Source organism: Podarcis vaucheri (genome assembly GCF_965113315.1).
Source record: "Podarcis vaucheri genome assembly, chromosome: 4".
Classification (NCBI taxonomy): Eukaryota; Metazoa; Chordata; class Lepidosauria; order Squamata; family Lacertidae; genus Podarcis; species Podarcis vaucheri.
Window position 1 is genome coordinate 8,720,129 of NC_138762.1, and position 15,648 is coordinate 8,735,776.

Genomic DNA, 15,648 nt, shown 5'->3' on the forward strand with positions numbered 1-15,648 from the left:
TTCATTTTCAGCTCTGTATTCTTGTTATAAAAAAAGCGCGCCTAGACATTCCATCGGGACGTGGGTGGCGCTGTGGGTTAAACCACAGAGCCTAGGACTTGCCAATCAGAAGGTCGGCGGTTCGAATCCCCGCGACAGAGTGAGCTCCCATTGCTCGGTCCCTGCTCCTGCCAACCTAGCAGTTTGAAAGCACCTCAAAGTGCAAGTAGATAAATAGGTACCGCTCCAGCGGGAAGGTAAATGGCGTTTCCATGCGCTGCTCTGGTTCACCAGAAGCGGCTTAGTAGTGCTGGCCACATGACCCGGAAGCTGTACGCTGGCTCCCTCGGCCAGTAAAGCAAGATGAGCGCCACAACCCCAGAGTCAGCCACGACTGGACCTAATGGTCAGGGGTCCCTTTACCTTTACCTTAGACATTCAGTCATTGCGCCCGTAACCTTGGTTTAAGGTGCCATTTAGCTTCTAGCTTTCCTACTTCAATTTCTAACACAGCTGTGTTGTGATGGTCTGTCCCACATCGTTGCTGATTTTTAAAAAAGCCAACCTCTGCTGAAATGTGGTTCTCCTCCCCTACCCCCTTTCTGAACAGGGAGCATATTACACACAGCCAGTGTATGCGGCGCAGCCTCATGTCATTCACCACACCACCGTGGTCCAGCCCAACAGCATCCCGTCTGCTATTTATCCAGCTCCCGTGGCTGCCCCAAGGACTAACGGCGTGGCCATGGGGATGGTAGCTGGGACCACCATGGCAATGTCAGCAGGTGAGAACTAAGTGGAAACAAACTGTGTTCTGTTAACCCTTGCGATAGAGCAGCCTTTGCCAACGTAGTGCCTTCCACGTGCTCCCTGTGGGATTAGAGCAGCTTGTATGAAACCAGAACTGTGTTGTCCTGTTTGCAACTCCTAAACTGTATTTGCGGATCTGTCTCTGTCTGCCACAGTACCAGGACATTGCGGGGAATTTGGATTTCTGAGCATCGCGCCTTTCTGCTAAGCAAAACCCTGCCCAAATTTCCTTTTCTTGTGGCTGTGGAAATATTATTGGAAGGCTGGCAGCCACATGAGACCTCTGAATCTGGAGTGGGAGGCAGAATAAGATTTCCAATAGTTGGGTGTTGGACTTAAACTTTCTGGACTCTTCTTGTCTCCCCACGACTACTAAAAAGGATAAAATTATAAAGGGCTGCTAATTCGATGGAATGGCATCTCTGCCACCAGCCAGCCCTTAAGCCCATTTCAGCTGTTTCTGCCCCTCTTTCTGGAAGGATGAGCGTGGAACCAGGACAGTTGCCAGAACTGGAAGACTCTGTTATATAACTCACCCCATACAATCCTATTAAAAGCTTGCCACTTTGGGCTCCAAGTTTGGCTGAAAAGTGGGGTGCTGACAAGACAAATTGATCCCATTAAAAAGTCAAATAGATGATACAAAATTTGGAGAATCCGTGCCAGTGCATTTCATTGCTACAAAATTTATTCAGCTCACAGGATTTAGCTTTTCCGAGTGCAGAATTCAGATAGGCCCCTTCTAAGAGCTTCTTCATGCCTGCTGCTGAGTCTCTCTTGCTTTGTCCCCAGTCCTGCATGGAACTGTAATAAACCAAAGTTCTCCCAATACACCACCAGGTCATCTTTCCTGTTAAGCGCTTTGTTTCAACAAAGTGAGGCAATTTGCTCTGCTGGCACTCTTTGATTTGCTTGCCGTGCCTTCATAGAGTTTTAAAGTTGGAAGGGACTGTGGAAGTCATCTAGTTGACCCCATCAATCATGAAGGATGCTGCAGCTAAAGCATCCCTGGCAGGTGGCTGGCCAGCCGTTGCATAAATGCCTCCAGTAGTAGTAGTAGTAGTAGTAGTAGTAGTAGTAGTAATAATTATTATTATTCATTTGTACCCCGCCCATCTGGCTGGGTTTCCCCAGCCACTCTGGGCGGCTTCCAACAAAGATTAAAAATACATTAAAATGTCACACATTAAAAACTTCCCTGAACAGGCCTGCCTTCAGATGTCTTCTAAATGTCAGGTAGTTGTTTATCTCTTTGACATGTGATGGGAGGGCATTCCACAGGGTGGGCGCCACTACCGAGAAGGCCCTCTGCCTGGTTCCCTGTAGCTTTGCTTCTCGCAATGAGGGAACTGCCAGAAGGCCCTTGGAAGTGGACCTCAGTGTCTGGGCAGAACGATGGGGGTGGAGACGCTCCTTCAGGTCTACTGGGCTAAGGCCATTTAGGGCTTTAAAGGTCAGCACCAACGCTTTGAATTGTGCTTGGAAATGTACTGGGAGCCAATGTAGGTCTATGAAGACCGGTGTTACGTGGTCTCGGTGGCCGCACCCAGTCACCAGTCTAGCTGTCGCATTCTGGATTAGTTGTAGTTTCCAGGTCACCTTCAAAGGTAGCCCCACGTAGAGCGCATTGCAGTAGTCGAAGCGGGAGATAACCAGAGCATGCACCACTCTGGGGAGACAGTCTGAGGGTAGGGAGGGTCTCATCCTGCGTGCCAGATGGTGCTGGTTGACAGCTGCCCTGGACACAGAATTGACCTGCGCCTCCATGGACAGCTGTGAGCCCAGAATGACTCCCAGGCTGCGCACCTGGTCCTTCAGGGGCATAGTCACCCCATTCAGGACCAGGGAGTCCTCCACACCGACCCGCCCCCTGTCCCCCAAGAACAGCATTTCTGTCTTGTCAGGATTCAACCTCCAGTGTCCAACTGACCTTGTTTGACCTTGCCTGCCTTGCTACCCTCAGTTTCTGTTCATCGGCTAGAACATGCCGCCTTGCAGGGCAGGAGGTGGGATTGGCCCCACCGCGTCGGTGGTCTTTCCAGGCTGGAATGAGCAGCACAGAGAGCTCATTCGGAGTCCCTCAGCTAGGAGAACAAGCCGGCACCACAGTTTCCCGGCTGTCAGAAAGAGCAGCGTTCTGCAACAGAGAGAAAGCTAGGACCCTCCCTGATGTCCCTGTCGTGATAGAAAGATGGCTAGGCAGGTTTCTGTTTTGAAAGCACCCTGTCTGGGGGGTAAGATGGGCTGTAAAGTAGATGGAAGCCGAGACTTGACAGCCAAGCGACCCTTTCAAAAGCACCCTTCCCATTTGCGGGGAAACGGCAGCTCTTGAAACATCGCCTGCAAACCTAATAATAATAATAATAATAATAATAATAATAATTTTATTTATATCCAGCCCTCCCCAGCTGAAGCCAGGCTCAGAGTGGCTAACAACAATAAAAGGTTCCAGTTACAGATAGGTAGCCGTGTTGGTCTGCCATAGTCAAAATAAAAAAATTCCTTCCAGTAGCACCTTAAAGTAGCACACTGAAGAAGTGTGCATGCACATGAAAACTCATACCAAGAACTAACTTAGTTGGTCTTTAAGGTGCTACTGGAAGGAATTTTTTTATTTTAACAATAAAAGGAACACTGCATTCTACAATCAATTCATTTTAAAATCAATTCAAAATCAAATTAATGGCAACCATTGGGCTAGAGTTATGTGAGGATTACCAAAGGACTGTGCTTAGGCCAAAGGCCTGGTGGAACAGCTCCGTCTTGCAGGCCCTGCGAAAATATGTCAAGTCCCACAGGGCCCTAGTCTCTTGTGACAGAGCGTTCCACCAGATTGGGGCCACGGCCGAGAAAGCCCTAGCTCTGGTTGAGGCCAGCCTACCCTCCCTGCGGCCTGGGCTCTCCAAGATGTTTTTATTTGAAGACCGTAAGGTCCTCCGTGGGACATACCAGGAGAGGCGGTCCCGTAGGTACGAGGGTCCTAGGCAGTTTGGGGGCGGGCAGGACAGCACTCTGCAAAATAATAATAATAAGTAAAAATTCATTGAAATGTACGCACTTTGTTATGTCTGATTTCCGTCGCTAATTGTGCAAAAATGCCTGAGACCAGCAGGACGGTTAAGCTGAAGTAAAATGGCCTCCTTTATCTGCCAGCTCCTGCCCCGCCCCCTCCTCCCCCAGTGAAGGTCTATTTGTTTGGTTACAACTCGGGTGCAACTTGGCACATGGTCGGAGGTAAGGGATCGGATATTCTGCATGGCCTGTGCCCAGGGATTTCATCTGTGCCATGCTGCATCCTCGGGCGTCATTCCCCAAGTCGGACCCCGAAGGGCAAGATCAGCCGCCCGCCAGCCCCACAGGAGGAAAAACCATTGTGTCCCACAGGCCTGCGGCTGCTTCTGCAACCTCCCCACCCCACCCTCCACCAGCTCCCAGGAGCTCAGTCCACAGGTGTGCGAACGCTTGCAAGGGATTTGTGCCAGAGAGCCAATCATACAATCGTAGGATTGTCGAGGGGGAAGGGATGCCCAGGGTCATCTATTCTCGACCCCCAACCCACCCCCGCAGTGCAGGAATCACAGCCAAGCCAAGCCGCACGTGCCAGGGAAATCGTGCTCCCACTTCCTCCGGGGCCCTGGGTTCAGAATCCGCTTCTGACACCTGCTTGAGGGGCCGGGATGCAGCGCCTTGTGCCCCCCTCCAGCCTGACCCCCTCTCTTTCTGTTGCAGGCACTTTGCTGACCACCCCTCAACACACTGCCATCGGAGCACATCCAGTCTCGGTGCCAACGTACAGGGCTCAAGGGACCCCTGCCTACAGCTACGTACCTCCACATTGGTAATCCCATTGGCCAAGCCACGTAAGTCGTTGCGAACGCTTGCAGGGACACCCCCAATGTCGCGGGAGGTGGGGGCTGCATTTGGAATATTTCTCTACAGGCCAGTCGGCTGTAAGCTAGTGTCTGAGACCGGAGTCCCAAAAGGCAACTTCCCCAAATGAGACTGGAAGTCCAAAACGCAACATTCGCTTTTGTACTTGCATCGTGGGCTAAGGATGAAGTCAGGAGCCAGCTTTGAAGTGGCTTCTCACCAGGGTGGATTTGATTTAAACCAAATCAATTGAAATCACGATTGAAATCACTACAGTGGATGCTCGGGTTGCGAACGTGATCTGTCCATAAGAAATCCAGTTGTAGCAGACTTAACTTAAATTTACAATAACTTCTAATAAGACTAAAACTCAACACTAAGCATACTATGTACAGAAACCACACCAGAAGGGAGAAGGAAAGAGAAGGAGGCTCTTGCTGGCATTACTATTATAGTCAGCATGACCTTGACAGAAAAAGATAACAACCAGTTTAACCCCGCTGTAATAATAATAATAATAATTTATTATTTGTACCCCGCCCATCTGGCTGGGTTTCCCCAAGCCACTCTGGGCGGCTTCCATGAAAACCAAAAAAAAACCAACACTAAAATATCATACATTAAAAACTTCCCTGAACAGGGCTGCCTTAAGATGTCTTCTGAATGTCAGGTAGTTGTTTATCATTTTGACATCTGATGGGAGGGCATTCCACAGGGCGGGCGCCACTACCGAAAAGGCCCTCTGCCTGGTTCCCTGTAGCTTTGCTTCTCGCAATGAGGGAACCGCCAGAAGGCCCTCGGCGCTGGACCTCAGCGTCCGGGCAGAATGATGGGGGTGGAGACGCTCCTTCAGGTATACTGTACTCAGCTTCTCGGAAGGAATAACCCAAACATCACAAACCTTCTGCTTGTTTCTTTCACACAGAGAGGCTTCCAGAACCCTCTTGAATTAAGTAGAATAGGAAAGATCTCTGCACACTTCTGTACTAAGAAATGCAAACTGACAAGAAGATCACATTGGTTTGGAGAGGAGAGGACCTGGACACATTTGTGTGGGGTGTGTGCACTCGCAAACACACGAAACTCTTCCTCCTGAATAGGGTCAATTTTTGCCGAGAGAAAGGAGCGATGGCGGGATTGTTTCTTTCCTTAGAGAATGGAAACGGACAGAAGCGTTACAGGCCAAAGTTCCTCCTCCTGCATCAGTCGGAGAGGTTTCCGACTGCTGCCACAGGGCGCGTCAGTCAGAACAGGACCTTCAGCAGAGTAGGGCAAGGAAGACTTTAACATGAGGCAGCAAATCGGGCAGGAGGAGTTAAATATAAGCTCCCTCTTACCAAGAGATCTTGTGTTCAGATCACAGGCCAGCTTAGAATAGGTTCTACTCCTCCACCTGCCCCTTCAGCTTCTGATAGGAGTGCATAGGTGAGTCTGATCTGAAATATCAGAAGTTAGGACCATTGAATGGTGGGAGCTGGCAGAGTGCAGCCTGCCCCCTGTGGGTGACCAGCCACCGCAGCCTTCCAAAACTGCAGAACGAAGAGGGCAGATCCAGATATCATATACAGGATGGAAATGGATGAACACCTGTAAATTTGCTTCCCAGGAGCACCAGTATTGTTGCTCATCCTACATTCCCCTCTAGCAAACAGGTTGTGCAGGTTTTTGCCTTTTCTTTCAATAAAACCTGCGCAATCTGTTTGACCGGAGGCGCAACTGTGGGTTGAAACAAATGCTTCCGTGGTGGCAGGATGGGATGTGAAACCTCTTTCAGGCGGCTTTCAAAAGAATCCCACCGTTCACAATTGGGTAATACTTTTTGTAACCCCAAGCCCCTTCCAACCCCCCCCCCAATAAAACTGACTGTTTGGTTGGTCCTTAAAAAAGCCTTGCCCAACGGTGAGTTTGGGAGTTGTTGTAGCTTTGCTGGTCTATAAGGGGTGGGGAAACCAAGTTTGCTTGCCTTCAAAATGGTGGTGTCTCCAGTTGCCACATGGAAACTCATAACCATAGTTTGATCTTGGATGAGAGGCACCTTGGGGTGTGACTTTGCGGCACTGTCCTAAATGCTTCTGTTCTTCTGGCAGACCACATCTGACATGCAAAACTCCTCTGAGGTTGTTACCAACTCAGCTCAGGTGGGGACCCAGTCTCGCAGGCAAAGGTGTCGACTGGGTGGAAGAGTGAAATCTGTCAAATGCTGGGTCCTTGATGGGAGAGATGTGAATCTAGCCTTGCCTGTCTCTCTGCGTTGCTGCTTCTAACTTCCGTCCTATTGTTTTCTTTCTCTCTCTCTTTCCGGCAGATCTGGAGTCAAACATTGTATGCAACAACTCAAGTCTTACATGGGTGCTGGAGCAACTGTCCCAAGGCACCAAGTCTGTTAGCAAGAACAAAAACAAAAGAAGTGCAAGGGTCACTTTATGCATTCTGTAGGGTTTAATTTTGTAATTCTTTTTTTTTTAGTTGATTTTGTAAAAGCCACTTCCCTGCCATAGCCCCATTCTCTCGCTGCCACCGTCTTTCTCCTCTCGTCTTCCCCCACTCAGAATTGTTTCATGGCACCCACTGATGCTGAGCAATATTCGTGCTTTTGAACCCCCCCTCTTCCTCCCCCTTCCACCCCCCAGTCTTCACCTTCCTCTCTTCCCCCAGTTCCACGTCGCAAGTGTCTCCTGATGTCATGCATTTCACCCAGAGTCTAATTTTGGTTTTCTTAATACTAGCAAAAATGATTGACTGGTGATGTTCAGGGTTTCTGAGTGGAAAAAAAGCACAGTGCTGGCAGGCTAGCAGGCTTCTCTCCCCCCCCCCCCTTTCCATTAATATCTACCTACCTATCTGTCTATATCTGTATCTTCAATTGTTCCATCTTCCACAACATGACACGGGAAAATTGGCGTCTTCCAGATAAGGTGTCGGAATTAGATTTACAGTTCATTATATCTGCGTTGAAACGTGGAGCTCATTCCTTCATTTACAGGAGCAGGCAAAAGGATGAATGGCGTTGTTAGGCCACCCCCGCCCCTCGTGTCACAGGAAGCAGGGAAGCTGCTAACTATTCAGAGGGTTTTTTTAAAAAAAACACCTGGGTTTATTTTTAAATTGTGACGTCCCCCTGTCTTCCCCTGATCCACAGGAAGAGGAAATGGGGGGGTGGACTTGCATATAGGCCTAGAACCTTAAGTGAGCAAGAGTCATTCTGTTGGTGTTTATGGCCACCTGACTGTGTTATGGATTCAGACAGGAGAATGATTGGGAGCTTGGTGAGGAGATCAAGTGAGAGAGGCTGGCAAATTAACGTTTGGCGTACAGGCAGGGAAGTTGGGAAGAGAGGGGATGTGTGTTTTTTAACCCGTTGGGCTTCAGCAGTTGCTTCCATGGAGCACAACAAAGGAGAGGCTGAGCTGGTCTCTTGTTTCACAGCCGGTCTGCTCAGTCAAACTAAGCGAAGTGGCGTTTCAATAAAAGGAAACGTTCACTCCACCCCTCCCTTTCGGCTTCTCTAGTTTGGCACGTGCGGAAGTATCCGAGCCGTTGGGTTGCACTGAGCAGCTGCAGCTCCCATTTCCAGCACTCGGTATTTTTTACCACGGATTCACGCAAGGCACATTCCCGGCATGCCAGTTCAGTTGTGTGAATTGGCCCAAGGATGCGTGGAGCCGACTGGGTCTGGGGAACGTGTGTGCGTGTGGCTTCTTTTTCGTACGAGCCCGAATGAATGCAGCTAACCATGAATGTGATTGGAGAGGTCAAGCGAGCGTCGCTGTGGGCCTGAAAGTAGAGTGGGGCAGTTCCTTTGAATTTTCATTTCTGAAGCGTGGGGCAACTTGCAGGAAGGTTGGCAGCCCCCTAGTTGGGATGGTTGCCCACAGGGCGAAAAGGGTGGGCAGCAGGTCAGGCAGAAGGGACAGACTGGGCCCATCGCCATAAGGGCAGTCCAGAGCAAGTGAGGTTTAAATATGTGATAGCCCAAGCAAGGGAGCTTGTCTGGAAGTACTGGTCACAGGACAGGCTCTTCCGCTGTCACCAGGGGGATGGGCAGAGCAAGGACAGTCGGGGGAATGTAGCAAATTTCGGAGAGATGCTTATGCAGCTGGACATTGAGACTGCCGCTCCATCATTTGTTTGCTTTCAACAGAGATGAATTGAGCTAGGATTTCCTCTGCTCCACCGTGTCCTCTAGGCTCTTTAAAAGGGCACAGGCCGCAACTGGCGGGTGTGCCACTGCCCAACATCTCTGAAGTTTTAGCCTGGATCCCTTTGTGCCGTGTGTGTGGCGCTGAGGTCCCTCTGGGCGCATAAGGCAGCACTTGTAGGGCGTTTGGCTGGGTGGAAAATCTACTCCTCTGTCAGGATTGGGTTCTAGGCTTCCTGGGAACGTCCTGGGAGATCTCCGTTCACCTAGGATGCTCCCGGGATCTTCTTTGTCAGATTAATTGCAGCCCTGGCGTCACGTGGCTTCTGATGAAAGGTCTCTGGGGAGAGCATTCATCGGAAGGGAACTCCTTTCCAATGCAGGGGGAGGGAATGCGGTGCCCTGTGGGTGCCTGTCAGCTCCAGCCAGTGTGGCCAATAGAGCACCATCTCAGCTGCCTCTACTCTAGAGAAGCAGCCGGGCTGGAGCAGCATCTGCCAAAGGAGAGAGAAAATGGAATAGTTTAAATAGAAAGCTGGTGTGGTGGAAGGGAAACAACGTATTCACATCCATGGAGGGCGTCATCTCGTGATGTCTGGTAGAGACCTCTGTTGGCTTGTCAGATCTGTGCCCAGGAAGCAGCCGTCTGTTCCTGACAAGTCAGCACCCTGCCTTGGTCCCTGGGTGTTGCTGGAGGCAGATTCTGGGAGCGGTGCAAGCTTCAAGTAGCTGGAGGTTGGCTGGGACGGAGCTTGCAGCCCTGGCAAGGAGCCCAGGCAAACAGCCGAAGCAGAGCATGGTTTGCCAGCTACCACATCTCCCAGGGGCGAAAGGCAGGGGAGGGGGAAAGCGGGATAGGCTTGGGAGTGCAGCGGGCAGCATACGGGACATGGCAGGGGGTCTCAGCGCTCCACAGGAGACAGCAGTATGAAGCCAATGGACAGCCCTAGATGGGAAACCTGCTCACCTGCACCATGGCTCACCTGTAGCCGGAAGGAGTTAGAGACACCAAAAGTGCAAATGTTTCAGGCTGAATAAACTGGAAGGGACGAGGGGGTGTTTGGTCTCCATGTGGCTGCGCCGCTGGGCTCCAAGCAGCGTCTCTGTCCGGCCTCACCCTGAAACCTTTTGTGCAAGGCCTTGTGCTTTCTCAGCCACCCTGGCCAGCTGCTACTGAAGCTGGAGCCATTGCCCTGTGGGATTTTTCAGGCAGGAAGGGGCCCGTAGAGCTGCAATAGCCAAGAGCACCCAGGAGACCCAAATGTCCAGTTCAAAGCGTCCCGTCTTCTGAGCCAAAATACCAGGCGGGCAGGGCTAAGGGGAGCCTGTAAGGGGGCACAGTTCCATGGGGCTCTGCCCTGTTCATCTGACACTGGTTGCTCCACACAGGATGGTTGCTGGCTTGTGTCGGGTCTAAAGCACGAGAGCTTCATTGCTGATGGGGACCTCTGTGAAGGCTGTGAGAGTTTACCAGGGGCCTCTTGGGTCCTTAATGCATCTCTTGCGGTGTGCAGAACCAAGGCAATCATTTTTGAAAACTCTGGTTCCCCCCCCCCTGCTAATCATTGTGGTTGTTTCATTTAACGCACAGAAATTGCCCCATCCCAATTTTTGGAATCCTTTCTACAAACACCTTTGGGTCCATCATTCTGAAGGCCAACTAACTTGCCTGGGTGGTCCAGGGTGTGTGGGGGACCTTTCTGTGCGGGAGAAGGAGCTGTGCCAAAGGGGGCTAGCCGCAAGCCAGGCTCCCTAATCCTGCCACCCCTTTTCCTGGGTGCCGCCCCATCCAAAGGCAAGAGAAATACCAGTGGCATTGCGGAAAGCACCCTTCCACCCTGCAGGCAGCCCTCTTGGTACCTTGGCTGTTTCTGCAGTGCTTGGTCCATATAAACTTGGCTTCTGCCGTTATCTGCCCAGCAACCACCCTTCGCATCAGGAAACATTTCATGATTTATGTTTTACGGCCAAGCAGGGAAATGAACCCATCTTCCCCTACACCGAAAGACAGGAAGCGATTATGGATCCTGCCCTTTAGATGGATCCTAGGCTCGGAGGGTCTACGCAGGGCTGAGAAGTCACTGGAGAGCCAAATTCTACCACCTGGAGCCACGTGGCCTGCTAAGTCCTGTGCAGGTTGTTGTGGGTGGCGGCGGTGGGGGTTTATATTATTAACCAGTGGCCCCCATTTTCACCCTCTCTTTACTTTCTGCTCCTTCTCCTCCTCCTAGCAGTACCCACTGTGAGGCCGGTGGATCTGCTTGGCAGCAGCTGAGACTTCCTGAAAACCTGGCCTTACGAAGGCAGCTCAAAGTAATTGGGATCCAATGTTTAGATAATGCAAGTAACCTTTGGAGTTTCTGTTTGTATATAGCTGTATAAAGTTGGAGCCTTTGAATCTTGGCTGGAAAGCATTTGGGGAGAGCAGTGCTAGGTTGGGGAAGGCAAGAGGGTCAGCGGAGGGCCAGGGAATGATGTCTGCAATGAAATTTTGTGTGTGTGTGTGTGTTTGAGTCGTAGCCAGATGCCATCTTAGGGCAGTCCCTTTTGCTGCTTCTGTTGGCTCTATATTGCAACACCACCTTTGTTTTTTTGCATTTCAAGAATCCATTGCACCCTCTCCCTTTCCCCGTGAATAATGAAACCAAGAAAATGTTGTGACGATCTCCGCCAATGCTAGTTCCTGCTGTTAAACTGACCCCGCAGAATAACCTTCACTTTAAAATCATGTGCTTGGAAATCGATCGACCCACGAAAGAATGCATATTAATCATTGTACTGGCCCAAGCCCACCTCAAAGCAGCCTCCCAACCGCGACTCCAGGAAAACGGAACAGTGTGTGCGAGTATTTGCTCCTGTATTTTATGAACCATAATAACTTAGTCAATTTTAATTTTTTTTTAAAAAAAAATTATTTGCAGTTCAGATATGTAATTTAAAAGGCGCTTTTTACCATAAGTGTTATTTAAGTTTTTGTTTTTGTTTTTAATGATTGATGTTTATTATTCTTCACTAGAGGAACTTTATGGTTGAACTGGTTGGAAGCTTCTTCAAGCTACAGGGAGCACTTCAGAACACAAGTCTGTGGGCTTTTGCTGATCAACAGGAGTTTGCTGGGTGGCTCCCCCTAAAAAAAGAGGAAAGAGAAAGCAAAAACGTACTAATGATTTTTTGAAAACACAAACACACACACACACACACACACACACACACACACAGTGTCTCAGCCGTTAATTCTGAGATGTGAATTCAGAAGACCATCATTAAGTGGCAATTGCAATGAACACATGTTGGCATTGGGCACTGTGGTTGAGGGGTGCCCTGTGTACAGAAGGATCCATGGGAATACTGGCACCACAATGCCATCTAAACCTAGTCAGTCTCCTAACAGCCCGCCTCCCCTGCAAAAAACTGGGCCTTTCCACACCCCAAAATACATATGTATTATTTTCAGCAATCCACTATTCCTCTGCGCCATCCCTTGGCACTGCAGCAGTATCCTTTCCCTCATTTAATTCCCGGGGGTCCAAACCACATAAGGACCACTGCAAAACAAGGAGGAGCTTGGTGCTGGGGCTATGTCCATGTTCACCTTGCAAAAAAAAGCTTGCATTTTGGGTGCTGACAAAGTGTGGTTTCCCTGGAAGGAAAGTGTCCAGATTTCTTGCGGCAGCAAACGGTTGTGCATCGATTGCATGCCCACAGACAAGACAGTCTGGGAAGGGGCGTCCTTTGTCAAATCAGTAACGTTCCTGAGCCCAGTCCCCAGACGTGCGCACACAGGGCTCCTATTGTGGGCTGTGACAGATGGGTCTCCATGGATGTGTGTGGAGATATTGCAGTGCGACCATCGACATTCCCATGGGAACAGCAGAGCTGACTTTCCCAGCAAACCTCCATCTCCTTGGCAATTGTTTAAAAAGACACACACACACCCCTCCCATTTGCTTTAGTGCCCTAGACAATTTTGTTGAGGTGAAGTCAAACCTCTGCACTTTTTATATATCTTTTTTAAACACACGCAAAAACCCTTGAGCTAGAAATTACCTTTCAAACAAATCCACCAGCTTAAAATAGCAATAAGGACCATGAAATATCACGCACTTACCTTTTTAAAAGCTTTCAGGCAATTCCTTTGATAGAGAGAATTTGGGGGTGAGCCACTTACATTACACCCAGTTTGCATTTCCCATCTTGGCACCAGCCAAAGCTTTGTGGGACCATTCTGGTGTGACCTCTATTTGTCATGCCAAATTTGGTGTTGACATTCCTTTTCAACAAACAAACGAAACCACCATAGGTTATGGATTGTGACTGTCCTCACTTAGTATTTTTAGGGCTTCGCATCGACCAGCCAAGGTGACCTGTGAGGATCTAGTCAATCGGGCAGAGTTGTTCATCAAGTGTGTCAGGATGCCTTTTCTCTGCCATGGGCTACGACAGCCTTCCAGAAGTTTGGGGCTCGAGTTCCCGCCAGCGCCAGCCAGTGCTCTGCGAGTTGTAGGCCTCCGAGCGGGGAAGGCTGTGCTTTGCGGAGTCATTCTCAGCATCCTTTTGCACGATATCTCTCTTTGGCAAAGTACCGTATTTTTCACTCCATAAGATGCACCTAGTTTTTAGAGGAGAAAAGGGGGAAAGCCCCGGTTTTTTGGGGATTGGCTCACAGTTGTGCAACTTCTTTTGCAAAGGGGAAAAGCCCTGTTTTTTTCCAGGATCAGCTCAAAGTTGTTGAGCTTACTTTGCAAAGGGAAAAAATCCTGTTTTTATGGAGTTCAACTCGCAGTTCTGCAGCTTCTTTAGGAAAGGGAGCCGTTTCTATAGTTTCCAGACAGATAATCTAATCAGCCAGTCGCATGTCTCTGGGGAAACAAACAGCCTCCGTACGCAGAACATTCAACAATGGAGGCTTGGGCAAGGGGCCGGGGCCGAAAAGGGAGCCAGCGATCAACCACACATTCGCTCCATAAGCCGCACAGACATTTCCCCTTACTTTTTAGGAGGAAAAAAGTGCGTCTTATGGAGCAACAAATACGGTAATTTTCACTTGTGTTTCCCTCTAAGGAGCTCAGGCCCTGTTCCACTTTAATCTCATAGCAACCGTACGAGTTTTGCAACCAAGGATTTGTAGGTGAGAAGGCTGCACCCAACAAACGAGGGGGACGTACACTTGCTGCTTAAAAACCGTGCAGAAATGCCCGGCGCCTGCTTTTGAGGTTTCCAAAGAGGGGCCACGTCTGGCTTTCCCTCCCCTTTTGCAGGGAGAGGGGCAGCCCCTTTGAACCGTGAACATTTCCATCCCGTTAGCAGACCTAGCAGGCGCTAAGGGCCCATCGACACTTCCGTTTATTCCATGATTTGTACTCTAGGGCCGAGAGAGTGGTGGTTTTTTCCTGAGCTTTTCCCGAGAAACTGCTGACTCGGAAGAAGCGCCAATTGTGTTTTTCTGCGGGTTGGCGTTGAGGGTTTTCCCCAGGGAACCAAAAAGAGAGAGACTATTGGGCCCCTTTCTAGAAATCTTGGCCAAATGGAAGTCTATATGTTCGCTAGGGCTGGGTGGATTCCTTCTAGCTGGCAGCACCAGGACTTGGCATTTCTTGGCCTTAAACCTCTGCTGGCTATCTGCCCCTCCAAGGTGTCTCTCCTCTCCCACTGCCCTCACCCACTTTGGCCTGGCACCTTCCTAAAATTTGATAACTGGTTCCATCTTTTGCTTATGCAAAGGGACAGCTTTCGGGGAGGGGAGTTCTTATCATGTCACTTTTGAGCAAATGTAAAGGTAAAGGTCCAGTCGTGGCCGACTCTGGGGTTGTGGCGCTCATCTCGCTTTACTGGCCGAGGGAGCTGGCTTCCGGGTCATGTGACCAGCATGACTAAGCCGCTTCTGGCGAACCAGAGTAGCGCACGGAAACGCCCTTTACCTTCCCGCCGGAGTGGTACCTATTTATCTACTTGCACTTTGACGTGCTTTCAAACTGCTAGGTTGGCAGGAGCAGGGACCGAACAACGGGAGCTCACCCCGTCACGGGGATTCAAACCGCCGACCTTCTGATCGGCAAGTCCTAGGCTCTGTGGTTTAACCCACAGCGCCACCCGCGTCCCTTTGAGCAAATGTAGCCGCCAATAAAACCCCAAACATCTCTTCCCCTCACCCCCCAGCCTTTGTTTGGTTTCCATAGCCCATGGCAGAGAACTTTGGCTCCTAGGATGTCAACTTTTGGGGAGGGCAGGTGGAGACAAGCGGCAGCTCTGGGGTTTTATTTGCTTCTTTGTTTTAAAATAATAATAATAATTATGGACTCTGCAGGTTGGACAACCTGGTTTTTAAATTTTCATTGGAAACAAAAACAAAATAGAAATTAATAGTCTTCCAAGTTTTAAATCCAAGGACTTAAACAATGGGCACAGAGAGAGGAGCCTTTGAGATTTAAGTCGGAAAGCCCCACAGCCTCAACTTGTGAATATGAAGTGTAAATCTGTATTATTATTATTATTATTATTATTATTATTATTATTTTGTTCTGAGGATCAGCTAGTGATCTCCCTGAGACAAATTTAAGCCAAGAGTTTGTAACTGTATGATATTTACTGTAAGATGTAGAACATTCGATAACTATTAAAATGTTTCCAAAAAAAAAAGGCCTTGAGTATCTTTCAAAAATATATTTTTTCAACGTGTTTTTATTTTATTTTATTTCACTTTAAATTACCCGGGATATTTCTCCAAAGAAACTCAAAGCGGCTTACAAGCACGAAACATGCGCCATCCCTTCAGAAACCAATAGACCTTCAAATTAGTAAGTTAAAACTTCCCATCTTCTCTGTTCTATGACCATCTCGCCCATTGGACTGCT

The 15,648-nt window shown here is 49.4% G+C and overlaps 1 protein-coding gene across 5 annotated transcripts in view; it reads left to right on the forward strand.

Moving 5' to 3' along the window:
- Nucleotides 1–15,433, forward strand: part of FAM168A (family with sequence similarity 168 member A) — a 188,735-nt gene extending 173,302 nt beyond the window's left edge. For 3 of the 5 annotated variants that reach the window (XM_082219587.1, XM_082219584.1, XM_082219585.1), the window contains 4 exons: nt 590–764; nt 3,943–4,023; nt 4,519–4,649; nt 6,965–15,433. In XM_082219587.1, the coding sequence (XP_082075713.1) occupies nt 590–764; nt 3,943–4,023; nt 4,519–4,631 (369 nt within the window). In that variant the 3' untranslated portion in view covers nt 4,632–4,649; nt 6,965–15,433. The remainder of the gene's footprint in view (nt 1–589; nt 765–3,942; nt 4,024–4,518; nt 4,650–6,964) is intronic. The other 2 variants (XM_082219588.1, XM_082219586.1) reach the window with 1 other exon arrangement.
- Nucleotides 15,434–15,648: the final 215 nt, after the last annotated feature.